The sequence below is a fragment of the Macaca thibetana genome, chromosome 4 (assembly GCF_024542745.1).
Source record: "Macaca thibetana thibetana isolate TM-01 chromosome 4, ASM2454274v1, whole genome shotgun sequence".
Taxonomy (NCBI): domain Eukaryota; kingdom Metazoa; phylum Chordata; class Mammalia; order Primates; family Cercopithecidae; genus Macaca; species Macaca thibetana.
In genome coordinates this window covers 18,452,052-18,467,678 of record NC_065581.1, presented here as the reverse complement: position 1 = coordinate 18,467,678, position 15,627 = coordinate 18,452,052, and the positions used below count along the sequence as shown (strand labels likewise).

General features: G+C 39.5%; 1 protein-coding gene across 3 annotated transcripts in view; it reads right to left on the bottom strand.

Annotated features, from left to right (window-relative positions):
* The window catches only part of RNF144B (ring finger protein 144B), a 185,704-nt gene that overhangs the window by 30,153 nt on the left and 139,924 nt on the right, over positions 1-15,627 (bottom strand). For all 3 annotated transcript variants that reach the window (XM_050789558.1, XM_050789559.1, XM_050789560.1), the window contains exon 3: positions 7,662-7,766. In XM_050789558.1, the coding sequence (XP_050645515.1) occupies positions 7,662-7,766 (105 nt within the window). The remainder of the gene's footprint in view (positions 1-7,661; positions 7,767-15,627) is intronic.

The window sequence follows — 15,627 nt, the reverse complement described above, 5'->3', positions numbered from 1 at the left end:
GCACCATCATAATTGGATAATTTCTTAATTTTCTGAAGAGATGGGGTCTCAATATGTTGCCCAGGCTGGTCTCAAACCCCCAGCTTCCAGTGATCTTCCTGTCTTGGCTTCCCAAAGTGCTGGGATTACAGACATGAGCCAACTGCACCCAGTCACATTTTTTTCTAAATATCTGTTGACAGCTTACCATGAGTAAAGCTTTGGTCTGGAAGCCTGGCATACAGTGAGGCAGGACATACAGAAGCTACACTCCAGGGGCTGAAATTACTTAGAAAGCAATAAACATAAGATTCACAAAAGGTCTACCCCTTGATTTTGTCTGTTGGATTTTGCAGAATAGAACTAATTTTCTGAAATATTTCTATTATACTTTTGGCTTTAGATGAGAGCTGTACAAAAACAACAACAACAACAAATGATACAAAATGTTAAATCCCTGGTTCCACTGTCATTTGGAGCTAAGTCACTATTGCTCAAGACCTCCATTTCTACTACTGTAAAATTGAAATATTAATTCTTGCGTTAGGATGATGATTAGAAGACTAAATCAGGCTGCAGGTAAACGGGCTACAACCAATTTTTTGAGGATATTCACAAGTACTCTAAAATTGACTGCTACACCTGACAATCCTAGAGAATAAGAGAGATTATAAAGAGGTATCTTGTGGTATACATTTATCTTCTTTCTGCCAACCGAGAATTTCCAAATCATTCAAAATCACACCAGACCATTATGTAAAAAGTTGCAAAACTTGTATAGAGTTACTAAATGCCAATCCCTCAACTTCCCCTAATAACACTTTCTAAATTTAGTTCCTAAATGCCATTCCAATTTTCCCTAATGATAATCATAGTACTGAAATAATGAAATTTATATTTTGATACAATGGAATTAAAACATCTTCAGGCCTTATTCAGATTTCACTAATTGTCCCACTAAGGTCTTTTTTTCAGTCTAAGATCCAATCAAGGTTACCAACTTGTATCTAGTTGTGGTATCTCCTTGACCTTCCAATCTGGGACAGTTCTTCAATTTATCTTTGCCTTTCGTGACTTTGATGAGTTTGAAGAGTCCAGGCCAGTTATTTGTACAATGTTCCCCTAATTTGGATTTGTCTGATGTTTTCTCATGATTAGACTGAGGTTATGCATTTTTGGCAAGAATATCACAGATGTGTCCTTGGGGCTATCAGGAGTTACATGAGGACAACATGTCTCATTATTGATGATTTTAACTTTTTAATGTGGTTAAGGTGGTATCTGCCAGTTTCTCCATCATTTGGAATTAACAAGTATCTTGTAGGGAGATATTTTGAAACTATGCAAAATCCTGTTTCTAATCAAACTTTGCCCACTAATTTTTGATCTACTGACAATTCTTGCCAAAAATAGTTATTACTGTAATATTTGCTTAGTGATTTTTCTATTTCCATCATTCATTTTGTACTGGTGATTAAAATTCCACTGTAAGAGAAAGCTGTCCCTTCTCTATTTATTCATTTTTTAAATTTCAGTCAGCATAGACTACAGACATTTATTTTATTCAGTGGTTTCTAATTCATTACTAACCAAATCCATGTTCGAGCAGTAAAAGCAAAGCTCTCTAGGTAATTCTCAGCTATCATGAGACCACTATCCTCAGATCAACTACTTAATAGTCTTCAAAGTTAATTTTTGCTACTTCTCCTTTGAAAGCTGTGCTAATTTAATGTTAAACAGAAATTTATCTCTCCTCCCATCCAAGCACAAAAGACAACTTTTGCTCCTCATCATCATTCTAGAAACTCTTTCCAAAGGGGGGGAAAAACCCAAACTTTAATTCAAAGATAAAATACATTCAGTTTCATGTTAATAGAGTAAGAGCAATAATATCAGGATAATAATAACAAAAGTTACTAACTTTAGCTCACAATCACTATTTTGTTTTGTTTCATTTATGATAAAAATGAACCTTATGATCCTTCTTAAATACTCAGTTCCGGCCAGGTAAGGTGGTTCATGCCTGTAATCTCAGCGCTTTGGGAGGCCGAGGCGGGCAGATCACTTCAGGTCAGGAGTTTGAGACCAGCCTGGCCAACATGGTAAAACCCCATCTCTATGAAAAACACAAAAATTAGCCGGGCATGGTGGTGGGCACCTATAATCCCAGGTACTTAGGATGCTGAGGCAGGAGAATTGCTGGAACCCAGGAGGTGGAAGTTGCAGTGAGCTGAGAACATGCCACTGCACTCCAGCCTGGGCAACAGAGCAAGACTCTGCCTCAAAAATAAATAAATAAATAAAAAGAAGAAAAAAAAAATACTCAGTTCCTACTCAGCTGAATGTCTTCCCTTTTCCATTCCATCCCTAGCAGAGCATATCCAGGGAAGCCAGACCACACCTACACATGGGAGTGCTGTAACAGTTACACATAACTGTGAATTAATCTCTCTAACGTACACAACCAAGAAGAAATGAAAAGTGAGGCACACCCTGTTAATCAGTATTAACCACGATCATAATATTTAAACAAGCATCATCATCTACACTAACACTGACCTTACCCACCTCCCCCCATCCCCCTGCAAAAAAAAAAGAGAGGCAGAAAGGGGAGCCTGCTCACCACAAAAGTATTGATGCCAAAAGTGGTATGAGTTCCCATAAGAAATGTTAATAAATACAATGTATACTGCATTTTAGTTAGGAAAAAAACACTCAAAAGTGAAACAGAAGTTGGGGATAGGCTTTAGGGAAATGTTACCCATCAGAGTCTGGAAAGCCTGGACAGAAGGAAAAGGCGCCCAGACTTCACTTAGGTTTGGTCCTTCAAATCATGCCTCTGCTACAGTTGCTTTTAAAAAATTAAACAGGGCAAACAAATAATAAAACATATCAGTGCATCTGGAGATGGAATTGACCACTAGTAACTAGATCATTACAACCTGTCAAGGTTTGGGCAATTTGGAGGATGCTATGACTTGCAAAATGCAAGGCAGGGGAAATAACACTCACCTTGCGGATCAATGTCTAATCACATTAACATAGGAACTAAAAATGTTTTCATAACCCAGAGAACGAGAGCTGGTCTTCCTAACAGAGAAGAAAAACAGCACATTCGCCCATTCACCTGAGTGAAACTAACAAGGTGAAGTCTCTCAACTGAATATTAGATAAAAAGTCCTGATTAGAAACCACATGTGGGCATCACTGTCTGAGAGGCAGAAGGCAAGAAATGGAATTCCAGGATCACAGATCTTCGCAGTCCACTGTAGAGGGCAGCTTTCGCTGTTCTTTGTTTCACATGTGCTACAGAAGTCTCTGTACATGATCTAACCAAGATCATCTTTCCACATATCATCCCCTGCCTTTTCTCCCTCCACTCAGTCATAAGTAAAAGGGACACATCCATACACTCACGTGACACATTCAACCCATTGTGGCTTAGTTTTCTATGTGCCATTAGTTAAAGAAGCATCTTAGAAATCTTATTACCCACTTATACAGTTTTAAGTACATTTTAAAACAAAGTTTTAAATACTTTCTAAAATGTAATTCAGCCAGGAAACTCAAAAATATCTATTAACTCTGGCTTGGCGGATTCCTCTATCCCCACCATCCCAAAGGTTTACTTTTCTCCAGCCAAGACATATTGCAGCCAAAGGTTATTACAGACACACTCACCCCTTCCCATTCAGATCCTTACACCACAGTAACAGGAATATGGCCTCTTGCCTGGGCATTCTCATCCTGCCTTTGCCCCAGCTTCCCACCATGATAATGGGAAGGAAGAATGTTAAGAGATGGCAAGTGGAGGCAGAGGATGTGGGAAAAACACTTGGATTCCCTATCACTGTAGCCAACTTTCCCAAAGCCACCCAAATAAACATGCAATCTGAGTAAAAACTATATTTATTTTGCAAACGTAACTTCAAATTCCCCAGTACTCGATCCCTCCTCCACCATACCTCTAACCCAGGTCTCCAGAGGGCCCTGCCCTAAATCCCCTCCTACAGAAATTCTGAAGCCTCCATTCTTGGGGAGAGCAGCTGCACCCACCCTTTCTCTGGTGCACACTGGGGCACTAGCAGTAAAAGGCAGGCTGGTCATTTCAGTGTTCCAGGGCTTGGAAAGAAGATTAGTGAGTGACAAGCTCTTCCCTGCCCTCCACTGACGCCTAGCAATTGGAAGAAGTTAAAATTCTCAGAACATGTAATGGCAGCTACTATTCAAATAGGTATATGCACTCACCACTCAAAATTTACACAGGCCAGACAAATGGTTCAGGCTTTCCCAGGAAGTGATGGATGCTACTTCAATAAACTATACGGGAACTGCTTAAATTAGACATCACCTTTTTTTAACAGGGCTACTAACTTCAAGTAAGGGCTTTGCCTGAAGTAATGCTATTGGAGTAAACAATCTGTGTCCTGCTTTTCATAATTTCATGTTGGACACAACTACAAGATCAAGTACATTGGAAAAGCTCTGCAGAGCAAAAGCTAAAAGTACCAGATGATGCAATAGAGGAAAGTTTTACTTTTCCCTGGCTCCTAGTGGGTTCACCTCTAGCCACAAGTCCTCCTGAGTCACTATCTCTCAACAGCTTCCATGACACTGAAAGGGAAGCTGCCATTTTCTACCATTTCCTATACAAGGGAACAGTAGAGTCATCCCTCAGTATCTGAAGGGCACTGGTTCCAGGACCTCCCATAGATGCCAAAATCTTCAGATGCTTAAGTCTCTGAAATAAAATGGGGTAGTATTAGAATATAACTTATGCACATCCTCTCTCCTGTATAGTTCAAGTCATTTTTAGATTACTCATAATACCTAATACAATGCAAATGCTAGGTAAATCATTATACTGTATTGTTTAGGGAATAAGGACAAGGAAAAGTCTGTACATGTTCAGTAAAAATATTTTTTTCTGAGTATTTTCCATGTGCAGTTGAATCCCCAAATGCAGAACCCACGGACACTGAGGGTCAATTGTACTTGAACTGGGCATTAAGTGTGTCACTAAGGAGGCTACTCTTGATAGATAAAAGTTAGGAGGCATAATCACAGCTGAGCCAATTTGGAAAAATCAAGAAGGCAGATACATGGAGCACAGCCAATTTTGTAAGTTAGACCTGCATAAGGAAGTGCTCAGAGGAAAGAGCTTACATTCCTGCCATCCTTTGAAGATGAAGAAATGTTAGACTTAAATGCATTTGGTAAGACAATGAAGAATGAAGAATCACGTGTTGTAATATAAATAGCAGCAGGACAAAGGGAACCAGGCTTAATCGGAATTATTTTTAACAAGCAAAGTATATTTATGTGTTACCTGTGTAATTAAACATTTTTTAAAAGGTGGAAGGAAGTAGTAGTCGTGGAGATAGAACCTAGTCAAGCATCTGTGAATGAACCCTATTGTGGTATATTCAATAATACATAGATTATAAGCCACATGTTATAATTGTATGCAATAAAATCTTGATCTCAAGCAAGTTAGAAATGAAGGTGGTACAGTCCAATTCATGTGTGTGGTATTTACTTTCAAAGGGGGAGGCCTATGTAAACTGATGCAGCTACCTACATCTCCAATATAATCTTCTATTCCATTCTCAATTCAAAATGATTATCAATCACCACTACCACATATTTTTATCACTGAAAAAGACAGTAGCAAGTTGATAGAGAACATTTGATTCTTTTTTTTTTTTTTTTTTTTTTTTTTTTGAGACAGAGTCTTGCTCTGTTGCCCAGGCTGGAGTTCAGTAGTGCAATCTCGGCTCAATGCAACCTCTGCCTCCTGGGTTGGGAGGCGTAATTCCTGCTGGGATTACAGGCACCCACCACCATGCCTGGCTAATTTTTTTGTATTTTTCATGGAAATGGGGTTTCACCATGATAGCCAGGATGGTCTCGATCTCCTGACCTCATGATCCGCCCACCTCGGCCTCCCAAAGTGCTGGGATTACAGGTGTGAGCCACTGCACCTGGCCTCCTTTTGTAATTTTTAAGACTCATTATGGGTTTATCTGGTTTTAATGTCTAAAAGTAAAATTGCTTTTAGAGTAAAACTGGATAAAGAGAACCAGAAGGACAGAGAAGGTATAGAGTGGGGAAAGGATAAGGAGAACAAAGGAGGGGGAAAATACAAAGAGAAAATGTCTATTCAAAGAAAATGAAGCCAGGTGTGGTGGTTCACACCTGTAATCCCAGAACTTTGGGAGGCTGAGGCAGTAGGATTGTTTAAGCCCAGCCTGGAAAACATAAAAAGACCCTGTCTTTTCAAAAAAAAAAAAAAAAAATTAAAAATTAGCCAGGCATAGTGGTGCACATCTGTAGTCCCAGCTACTCGGGAGGCTGAGGTGGGAGGATCGCTTGAGCCCAGGAAGTTGACGCTACAGTGAGCTGTGATTGCACCACTGTACTCCAGCGGGGGCAACAGAGGAAAACCAGGTCTTAAAAAAAAAAAGAGAGAGAGAGAGAAAGCAAGAAGCAAGAAAAAAAGAAAATGAGAAGACTACTTAAGCTCTGCTCTAAAGAATTGCAAGACAGACACTACAGCCCGTCCTGATCCACTTGTCTGGGTACACTGGTCCCTTACATTAGAACCTCAAAATGTCAGTGCCTGGTGGCTACCGTTTATTGAAAATTCTAAAACACTATGCATTTGAACTTTCCGCACTGACGGAAATATTTTATTCTGTGCTGTGCAGTCTGGTAACCATTAGCCACATGTGACTGAACACTCAGCAATTACTGACTAGCATGATTGAACTAAATTTTTAATTTTATTTAAATCTATCTAGGTGTAAACAGCCACATGTGGCTAGTGGCTACTGGATTAGTCAGCACAGGTCTAGAATACAGGTATCCGATAAATTTCATGGGCTTTTTTTGAAACTGAGCTTCCAATTATTAAGTCGTTTATCATACATTCTATCTACCTACCTAGTTCTATGCCCCCACTCCCATTTTTCTTTAAGAGATGAAATCTCACTCTATTGCCTATTTATCTTTAGGGTATTACAATTTACAAGACGACTCACTATTCAGCCTCTGTATGAGTCCATTCTCACACTACCATGAAGAAATACCCAAGACTGGGTATTTAATTGACTCACAGTTCCACAGACCTGGGAAGGCCTCAGAAAACTCACAATCATGGTAGAAGGGGAAGCAAACACGTCCTTCTTCACATGGCCGCAGCAAGGAGTAGAGCTGAGTGAAGGGCAGAGAAGCCCCTTATAAAACCATCAGTTCTCACAAGAATTCACTATCATGAGAACAGCATGGGGGAACCGCCCTATGATTCAATTATCTCCACCTGGTCCCACCCTTGACATGTGGGGATTATTACAATTCAAGGTGAGATTTGGGTGGGGACCCAGAGCCAAACGATATCAGCCTCCAAACTTCACATTTGGTAAATTTGATTTCTGGCACTTTTGCCTATTCTACAGCTTCTTCAATACTCAAGATGGTATATGTAAATAGAACTGAGATAAATGACAGCTTTAACAGTCTGTATAAAAAATCCAAAGGTATGTTGCAATAAAGTGCTCCTTTAAAAAGTTAACCTCTGTATTTTCTTGCTAGACTCCCTGGTAGGGAAATACATCAGGGCTCAAGATCCTAATAAATAACATAAATAGGAAAGAAGGGAAGATAATGGCAGTCATTCATACCTCAGCTTCCTGCAGGGTCCCGTGGTTTAGGCACACCATGTCAGGGCAAGTGATGGGAGATCCACATCCTTCTCGGATTGCCAGCTGCATGTACTGTTTCAGGCACTGGAAGTTAAGGAAAAAAAGACAATTACCTATCCCATTACAGTAGCAGAAAGGTTACATAACAGAACCACCACTGCCTCTTCTTCCTTAATTGGCTGTCCTGAGGCTCTTGTACTCAAGAAACTTAAGTTATCACAAGTGTGAATACTAAGAGCCATCACTCTGGAAAGAATGCAGACAGGCAATTAATTATGCATTACTTCATCTTAAGAGTTTATTCAAGTCAGATTTCCCTATGCTCACACATTTCAGCCACCATAGATTAGGAAAAGAAAAAACACTATTTTCTAACACTGAAGGCCTCCTCCTTTTTGAAAAAATCCTGTATGAGTTCCTAAGTCCATTTTTACCTAGTGGTCCTCTCCATCAAAGTTTACCCAAAACTAGAACAGAATGCTGGGACCCTTGCACTGAGCTAGCCACACAATCAAAGTAAGCTTAAGGCAGTGACATTTCTAGGACCACTCTTAAGAGCAAGTGCACCTGGAAAAGATAATGTCAAATTTGGGAAAGTCAGGTGACTTCCTGCTGACTGGGGACAGCAAAGATAATTTGCTTCCCAAAGACAATGACGCATTGTCCCAAAGACATTATCTCAAAGACAACGAGACCTTCCCAAAAATATGGGCCTTGGTGGATGCCATGTAAAGGAGGTTTGAGTAGGAAAAAAGGCACTGGTCCCCAGGGAAAAGAAGAAATTAAATAGAAAAAAAGAAACCCAGAGAAGAAATTGAATAGAAAAAAGAAACCCAGAGAAGAAACTGAATAGAAAAAAAGAAACCCAGAGAAGAAACTGTATAGAAAAAAGAAACCCAGAGAAGAAATTGAATAGAAATAAAAAGAAACCCAGAGAAAAAAAATGAATAGAAAAAAGAAACTCAGAGAAGAAATTGAATAGAAAAAAGAAACCCAGAAAAGAAATTGAATAGAAAAAAAAAGAAACCCAGAAAAGAAATTGAATAGAAAAAAAAAAAAAACCCAGAGAAAAAAATGAATAGAAAAAAGAAACTCAGAGAAGAAATTGAATAGAAAAAAGAAACCCAAGAAGGAACTGAATAGAAAAAAAGAAACCCAGAGAAGAAATTGAATAGAAAAAAGAAACTCAGAGAAGAAATTGAATAGAAAAAAGAAACCCAGAGAAGGAACTGAATAGAAAAAAAGAAACCCAGAGAAGAAATTGAATAGAAAAAAAGAAGCTCAGAGAAGAAATCGAAAAGAAAAAAGAAACCCAGAGAGAAAAGGGAGAACACTAGGAACAAAGTTGGTCTGCTCACTGCCTGTTGTGTCTGGATGTTGGACAGTGGGTGGAGATGTGAGTCTGACTGAGAAGTTAGGAGAGGGACTGATAGCTTTATGGAAACCTCTAATGCCTCCCCCATCCCTCTCTACCCGTCTGCACAATAAATTGAAGGCAGTAGTTCCAGGAAATAAACCTCTAAGTAATCCAAAATTGGTTCTTCAACTTCCACTAATTTGCTCATAATTGGTAAACCTTTTCTACATGCATGACAAAAAAAAAGTCAAGCTCAAATGTTTGAGGAGTACCTTCCACCAAAAATACATAAGCCAGCCACTGAAGCAGTGACTCTTACAAAGTGGTGATTATTTACAACTGGGCTTACATTTTTCAAACTAATACATTTATGTATCAACTTACTGCATTAAAAATATTGCTGTTGCACCAACGTTTTAAAAAAGCACGAGCCTAAAGTAAAATTCTAGGGTCAGAATACTGATGATGTAATTATGAAATCTATCCCTGTTACTGACCATCTTTACTCATTTTTTCCATCTGAAAATAAAACTAATATCACTATTATATTACTTCAGAAAACTAATCATGTATTTATCTGATTATAAATAACTTACAGTGTACTGATGAATCAATGACTAGGGCAAACCATTTAAACCAGACTTGTATCTCTTCTAATAGTTAACAGGTTTTTTCTCCAAGGAGTTAATTTTTTCTATAATATTCACCACAGCAAAAACTAGAAAATAACCTAAAGACCCAAAATAGAACACTGAAATAAATGTTGCTAAATTTATGCGATAGAATGTGCAGAATCATGAAAAGAGTCTTCAAATGATGTTCAAAAGACATGCACAAATGCTCATGATTTAGTATAAACTGAGGAATAAAAGATATCTGGGAACAGAGATCCTTTGTGGTCACTCCTCCATTGCACTCGACCGCCATATAGATACTGTGTTTTAACCCTGACCTTCTTGTTCAACAGAAGGGTGAAAAATCACTTGCTCTGGGATTTACTGTGCCAAACATGGTATCCACCAGCGGCAGCAGTGGGACATAGAAGAGAGCAGCAGCAAGGAAATATGAGGAAGAATGTCAATGGGCAGGCTAACACCCAGGGGAACCATCAAGGCGGCTCACCAAAAGGAGTGTCGTGCAAGGGGACAAATGAATAAACAGTGTGAAAGCCTGTCCATCCTGTTCTGCTGCTGAGGACATCTCAGCCTTCCATCAGCCACACCTGTTCCATTGTTACTGCCTTGATCTTCCCGCTGACCCCCAGCAGCCACTTAAATAAATTTAAGTAAAAAGACTGGAAGATACGGTTTCCAGGCTCAAGGGGAAGGTGTTTGAGGAAAACAAAGTGAACAGTGCAAAGAACTTCAGATCCTAATACCAGGGTGAAGGGTCCACTTTACTAGGTGATAATGGGAAAACGACTTAGCCTATTACCTAGACTTGCTTTCCTTAATTTAAAAAGTAGGGACAATAATACCTGTTATAGTGACCTCACAGGGTTTAACACACACACACACACACACGTGAAATTTATATATGGAAGCTCTTCATGAGTTTGCAAATTACAGAAGAATAGGTCATGTTATTACTTCTCTTCTCCTGTTTTTAGACTTTCCATGAAAGACTTTGTGGGAAAATGTTAATCCTTTGGCCTTCTGAGATATCCCTTCTCCACTCCCTGCAAAGGACCAGTTAAACCACTTAAGGTGGAGAAGCTATGTAGACAGAACAGATATTTGTAACAGAATATCCCAGGTGCCTCTATGCAAGGCTCTTCTTAGAAACATTTGGGTCTACAGAATAAGTTTAGCATTAAATAGGAACTAAAGATACTATGTGAGTCCTTTTAGGCAAACACATTCATTTCAAATATAACTGCAAATGTGTTAAGTTGAAATACACACCTTCCCAAGAACTTATAATGGATGTGCCTCTTACTAATAATGTAATGTTCCTAGGTACACTACAAACCACAATATATCAACTAAATGAATTTTGAAACTTCCTATAAGCACTCTCCTGACCACAATATTATATGACCCATGATTTTGGGGTGAGAAGTTAGACCTCTGTACACTGACTCCAGGGTTTAAGTACATATACCCTTTATTTTTAATGCTAAGAAACAGTGGTTCAAGATAGAGATTTGTAAGGGCAGGTTGCTAAGTAGTCCTACAGCACAGGCACTTGACACTCCATCAGTGTGGGCATGCACTTCTATTCAAAGGCAAAGAGGGGAAACAACCAGCCCTAGTTATTGCTTTTTACTGAATTTTCAAGTACCCCAGGCTTGTTAAATGCCATCCATTAACTTTCACTAAAATATTTAATCTCGAGTGTCCCTCTCTTCTTCTGTATCTCTGGCTAAAAAGTGCAAAATAACTGAAAACATTCACATGCATCTGATGTGCGTGTCATACAAAACACAGGTAAATGATGAACAATTCTAGGGAGAAAACTGGCATCTAGCTTATAAAGAGAGAAACACAGAAAACAAAAACAGATTATAGCCATGCAAGAACAGCAAAATAAAATAATAAATATTTTTTTAAAAACTACCATCATTTAGTTACATTTTGAAAATTACATTTATTAAGTAGCATTCAACAGATATTTAAATATGCAATTTTCTTAACAGGTAAGCAAATTTTAAGGAAAATGTTTCAAATAGAACATCTCAAAACCCAAATGACCCAAGGAAAAAAAAACTTTTTCTTTTGAATAGTCAACATTTAATTAGTTTAGTAAAACACAGAATTATTTTTAGGCCATGAAGCGTCATGCAAAACAATAAGGATTGTTCATCAAACTCACTCCACAACCCTTTAAGGACTCATATGGAATCTAACCAAAAATGTAACCAAACACCTGGTGAACCAGATGACTCATATTGTCTCTTCCAACTCTGAGAATCTATGAATTGTATGCAATAGAATCTTCTCAGAAACAGGTGTCTCCTAGACCCCTTTCAAGGGTATTAGATTCCGACGTACCGAAGTCACAGGCATCCTTCATATAAGGCGTTCTCACCTATTATGATGGATGCGGCAAAAAGGGTCACAGTGTAAAGACAAAGCTACTATGTACCCACCCAAGAACAAATCACAGGAGCGGGCAGGGAACATATGCATATTTTTTAAAACTTACTGTATAGTTCCTCATTCTCTATCACTAAATTATGCCCTTCTTAAAGTTTTTTTCTAAGAAAAAATAAAGCATTCTAATGAATAGCCAGTGGAACTGGATTCCAACCATCCAGGTTGAAGCACAAGCTCTAAAGTCTCCTCTGCATCTTGAGCAAGTCATTAACCTCTCGAACTACAGTGCTCTCATTTATAAAATGGGACAATCTCACCTGTCTAGGCTGATCTCAGGGAAAATGGAGAAAAGTGAAAAGAGGTATGCAAACGTAAAGTATACTTGGAGAATGGAATAGATGTTTCTGAGTAGGCAGGAAGCAGAAACGAAAGTCCATAGACAAATAGGAACCTTAGAAAAGCTTCCTGAGGGTGAGGTGAATAGGTAAGAGAATAGGTACTGTTGAGAGGAAGGAGGTAATGAGTGCCGTTAGTTGATTTTTTTTTTTTTTTTTTGAAACTGGGTCTCGCTCTGTTGCCCAGGGTGCAGTGGCACAATTATGGCTTATTGCAAACCTCAAACTCCTGGGCTCAGTGATCCTCCCACCTCAGCTCCTGAGTAGTTGAGGCTACAGATGCCTGCCACCACACTCAGCTATTAATTGATTGATTGAAATGGGGTCTATGTTGCCCAAGCAGGCTGGTCTCAAACTCCTGGGCTCAAAGAATCCTGTTGCCTCAGCTTCCCAAAGTTCTGGGATTACAGGTATGAGCCACCACAGCTGGCCCATTCGTTGAAAATTTAAGTTGACTTTCAGGATCTTAGATGCTTCTGGATACGGGCACTGGGGTCCTGTGGTCAAAGGAGGACTGTCAGCCCACCTGGCTTGAAGCTGAGTTGGTGAACTATTGACCTAGGTTTTCTCATCCATAGCTCAGCCAAGTGGGAAGGAAGGTGATGAGGGGGAATGTGCCTAAAGGCCAAAACCCAGACAGGCCTTGAGTACCTGTTTTGCTTTTTATCACTCCAGGTACAATGCAAACATTGAAGTAGATATTCCATAAAATGTAGACTCACATTTCCCTGCCTCAGTGCACAATGACATCACAATGTTTCCAGTGTGTTCTAAATAACGTCTCACACTGAGGCCAATATTCTGTTTATTCCACTTCAGACTATGATCTGTATACATGATCCAAGAATAAAGCTGCCTTTGTTAGATGCTGTTGAGTTAAATTATTAGTACAACTCAAGATAGTATCTCTCCCTACTCAAAAGCCTATCCAACACACCAAAAGTAACCTGGTTTGAAAACATTCAAACAAATTAACAACCTACAGCTAGGCACGAAGCTGTTTCCTGGCATAGTCTGATCCTAAAATTTTTCTTACAAACCCCTTTCAGATACCTTGGGTTTTTCACCAATATGAGATTACCTAGGTGACCAACCTCCCCCTTGTAGGTGTTTGCCAACCACAGAGGACATCAGAGGACTCATAGGAAAACCTGGCGCCAAATGATTAAAGGAAAAAGCACCAAATCAAACAGCAAGCCATATAAGCACGGTTTAAAAGAGACCTTGGTTTGACAGTAGTCGTCCCTCAGCCCTTTTTATTCCAGAAGCCTTCCCTGCCTCATCCCCTAGTGAGGCAGCACACCCAGCCCGTCTGCCCTCATAGCATCCTAAGGCCCAGCTCGCACTGTATTTTTCAAACTGGGTGCAAGGGTGTACTATTGGGAACCCAAGAGTTTTTCATGGCAAGATTTTCCCCATTTTATGTTTATTCAATGATCTTACTAAAAGCATGCCTGGGACCACCTCGGGAAATTCCCTATTTCCACCCAGTGTCCGTGCTAACCCTCGGTCTGTGGTGCCATCCTGCTTTGCCAGATAGGGGTGCTATCATTGTCACAGGCAAATGAAAAAAAGAGAAGAATCTGGGCCCAGTGAATGCTGAACACATCAAAATTTTTAGTGATTCCAACAGAGAAAGGTGACAAGATAACTGAATTACCACTTAGTCATTGGAACACATCAAACTCAGAGCCTAACTGGAAAAAGCAATTTAACCAAAGTTAAACATCACTCATCACATTAATGTTAACTTAAATTTTATTGGTCTGTAATTTTATTTTATATATATATACACACACACACACACACACACACACACACATATATATGTGTGTGTGTATGTATATTTGAGATGGGGTCTCACTCTGTCACCCAGGCTGGAGCGAAGTGGTGCGATCTCAGCTCACTGCAACCTCTGCCTCCTGGAGTCAAGTGATCCTCCCACCTCAGCCTCTAGCTGGGACCACAGGTATGCACCACCATGCCAGGCTATTTTGTATTTGTGGTAGAGACAGGGTTTTGCCATGTTACTCAGGCTGGTCTCGAACTCCTGAGCTCAAGTGATCTGTCTACCTCAGCCTCCCACAGTGCTAAGATTTCAGGCATGAGCCACTACACCTGGCCTTATCGGTCTGTAATTTTAATCAATATTCAGTTTGTGTATTTATTGTGGTGTTCTTATTCTTTAAGAGATATATGCCTAAATATGCTTATTTAGTACCTTGTATCATGTTTGTATAAGTTTTGGTAAGACTCTAATAAATGAAATTTTAAAATAGTTTGATATTAACTTCCAATTCTTTTCCCCTTCAAAAGGAAGCCACATAAAATCATCAAAAAGAGGGAGAATGGAATGATTCTCAATAGCAGTGAGGCTGGTGGTACTGCCTTCTCACTTGGGGACATACTAGAATATCAGACGATCCAGAAGGAGTTTTACAAATTATTCAACCTCCCCCCTCCCCAAATTCTCCAGAAGACTTGATTTTTTTCTCCTCTACTTGCCAACCTTTCTATGTTGACCGTAGGTAACACCAGATGTTTATTGTACACATGAGCAATGTAGCGCCCAGCATGCTGCGTTGCAAATGACTATCAATTTGCCTGCCTCCTCTATAGCCTAGAAGCTCCTTCAGGATCTAGATTATATCTGCTCCTCTTCGTGCTCCCTACAAGCATCTAATCAATCACAGGACCTGGCACGTAGTAGACACTCAGGCTTCTCTGGGAGCTGGAAGCCTGAATTCAGCACTTACCAGTTGAGTATCCCTAATCTGAAAATCCAAAATCTGAAATGCTCCAAAATACAAAACTTTTTAAGCACCAATATGGTGCTCAAAGGAAATGCTTATTGGAGGATTTTGGACTTCAGATTTTCAGATTAGAGATGGTAGACCAGTAAGTATAATGCAAATATTAAAAAAAAAAAAAATTCAGAAACCCGAAACACTACTGGTCCCAAGCATTTTGGATAACGGATACTCAGTCTGTGCTCAGCTTTGTGGCCAAGCTCCTTCACCTCTGATAATGAAACATATAAACCCACCCACACACACATCCATCCTCTGTTCTTCTTTTCTTGACACATAGGATCCAACTCTGCTTTTCTGGTTCCCATCTCCTCCTGCCTTTCAGGAAAATAACTTATTCATTAT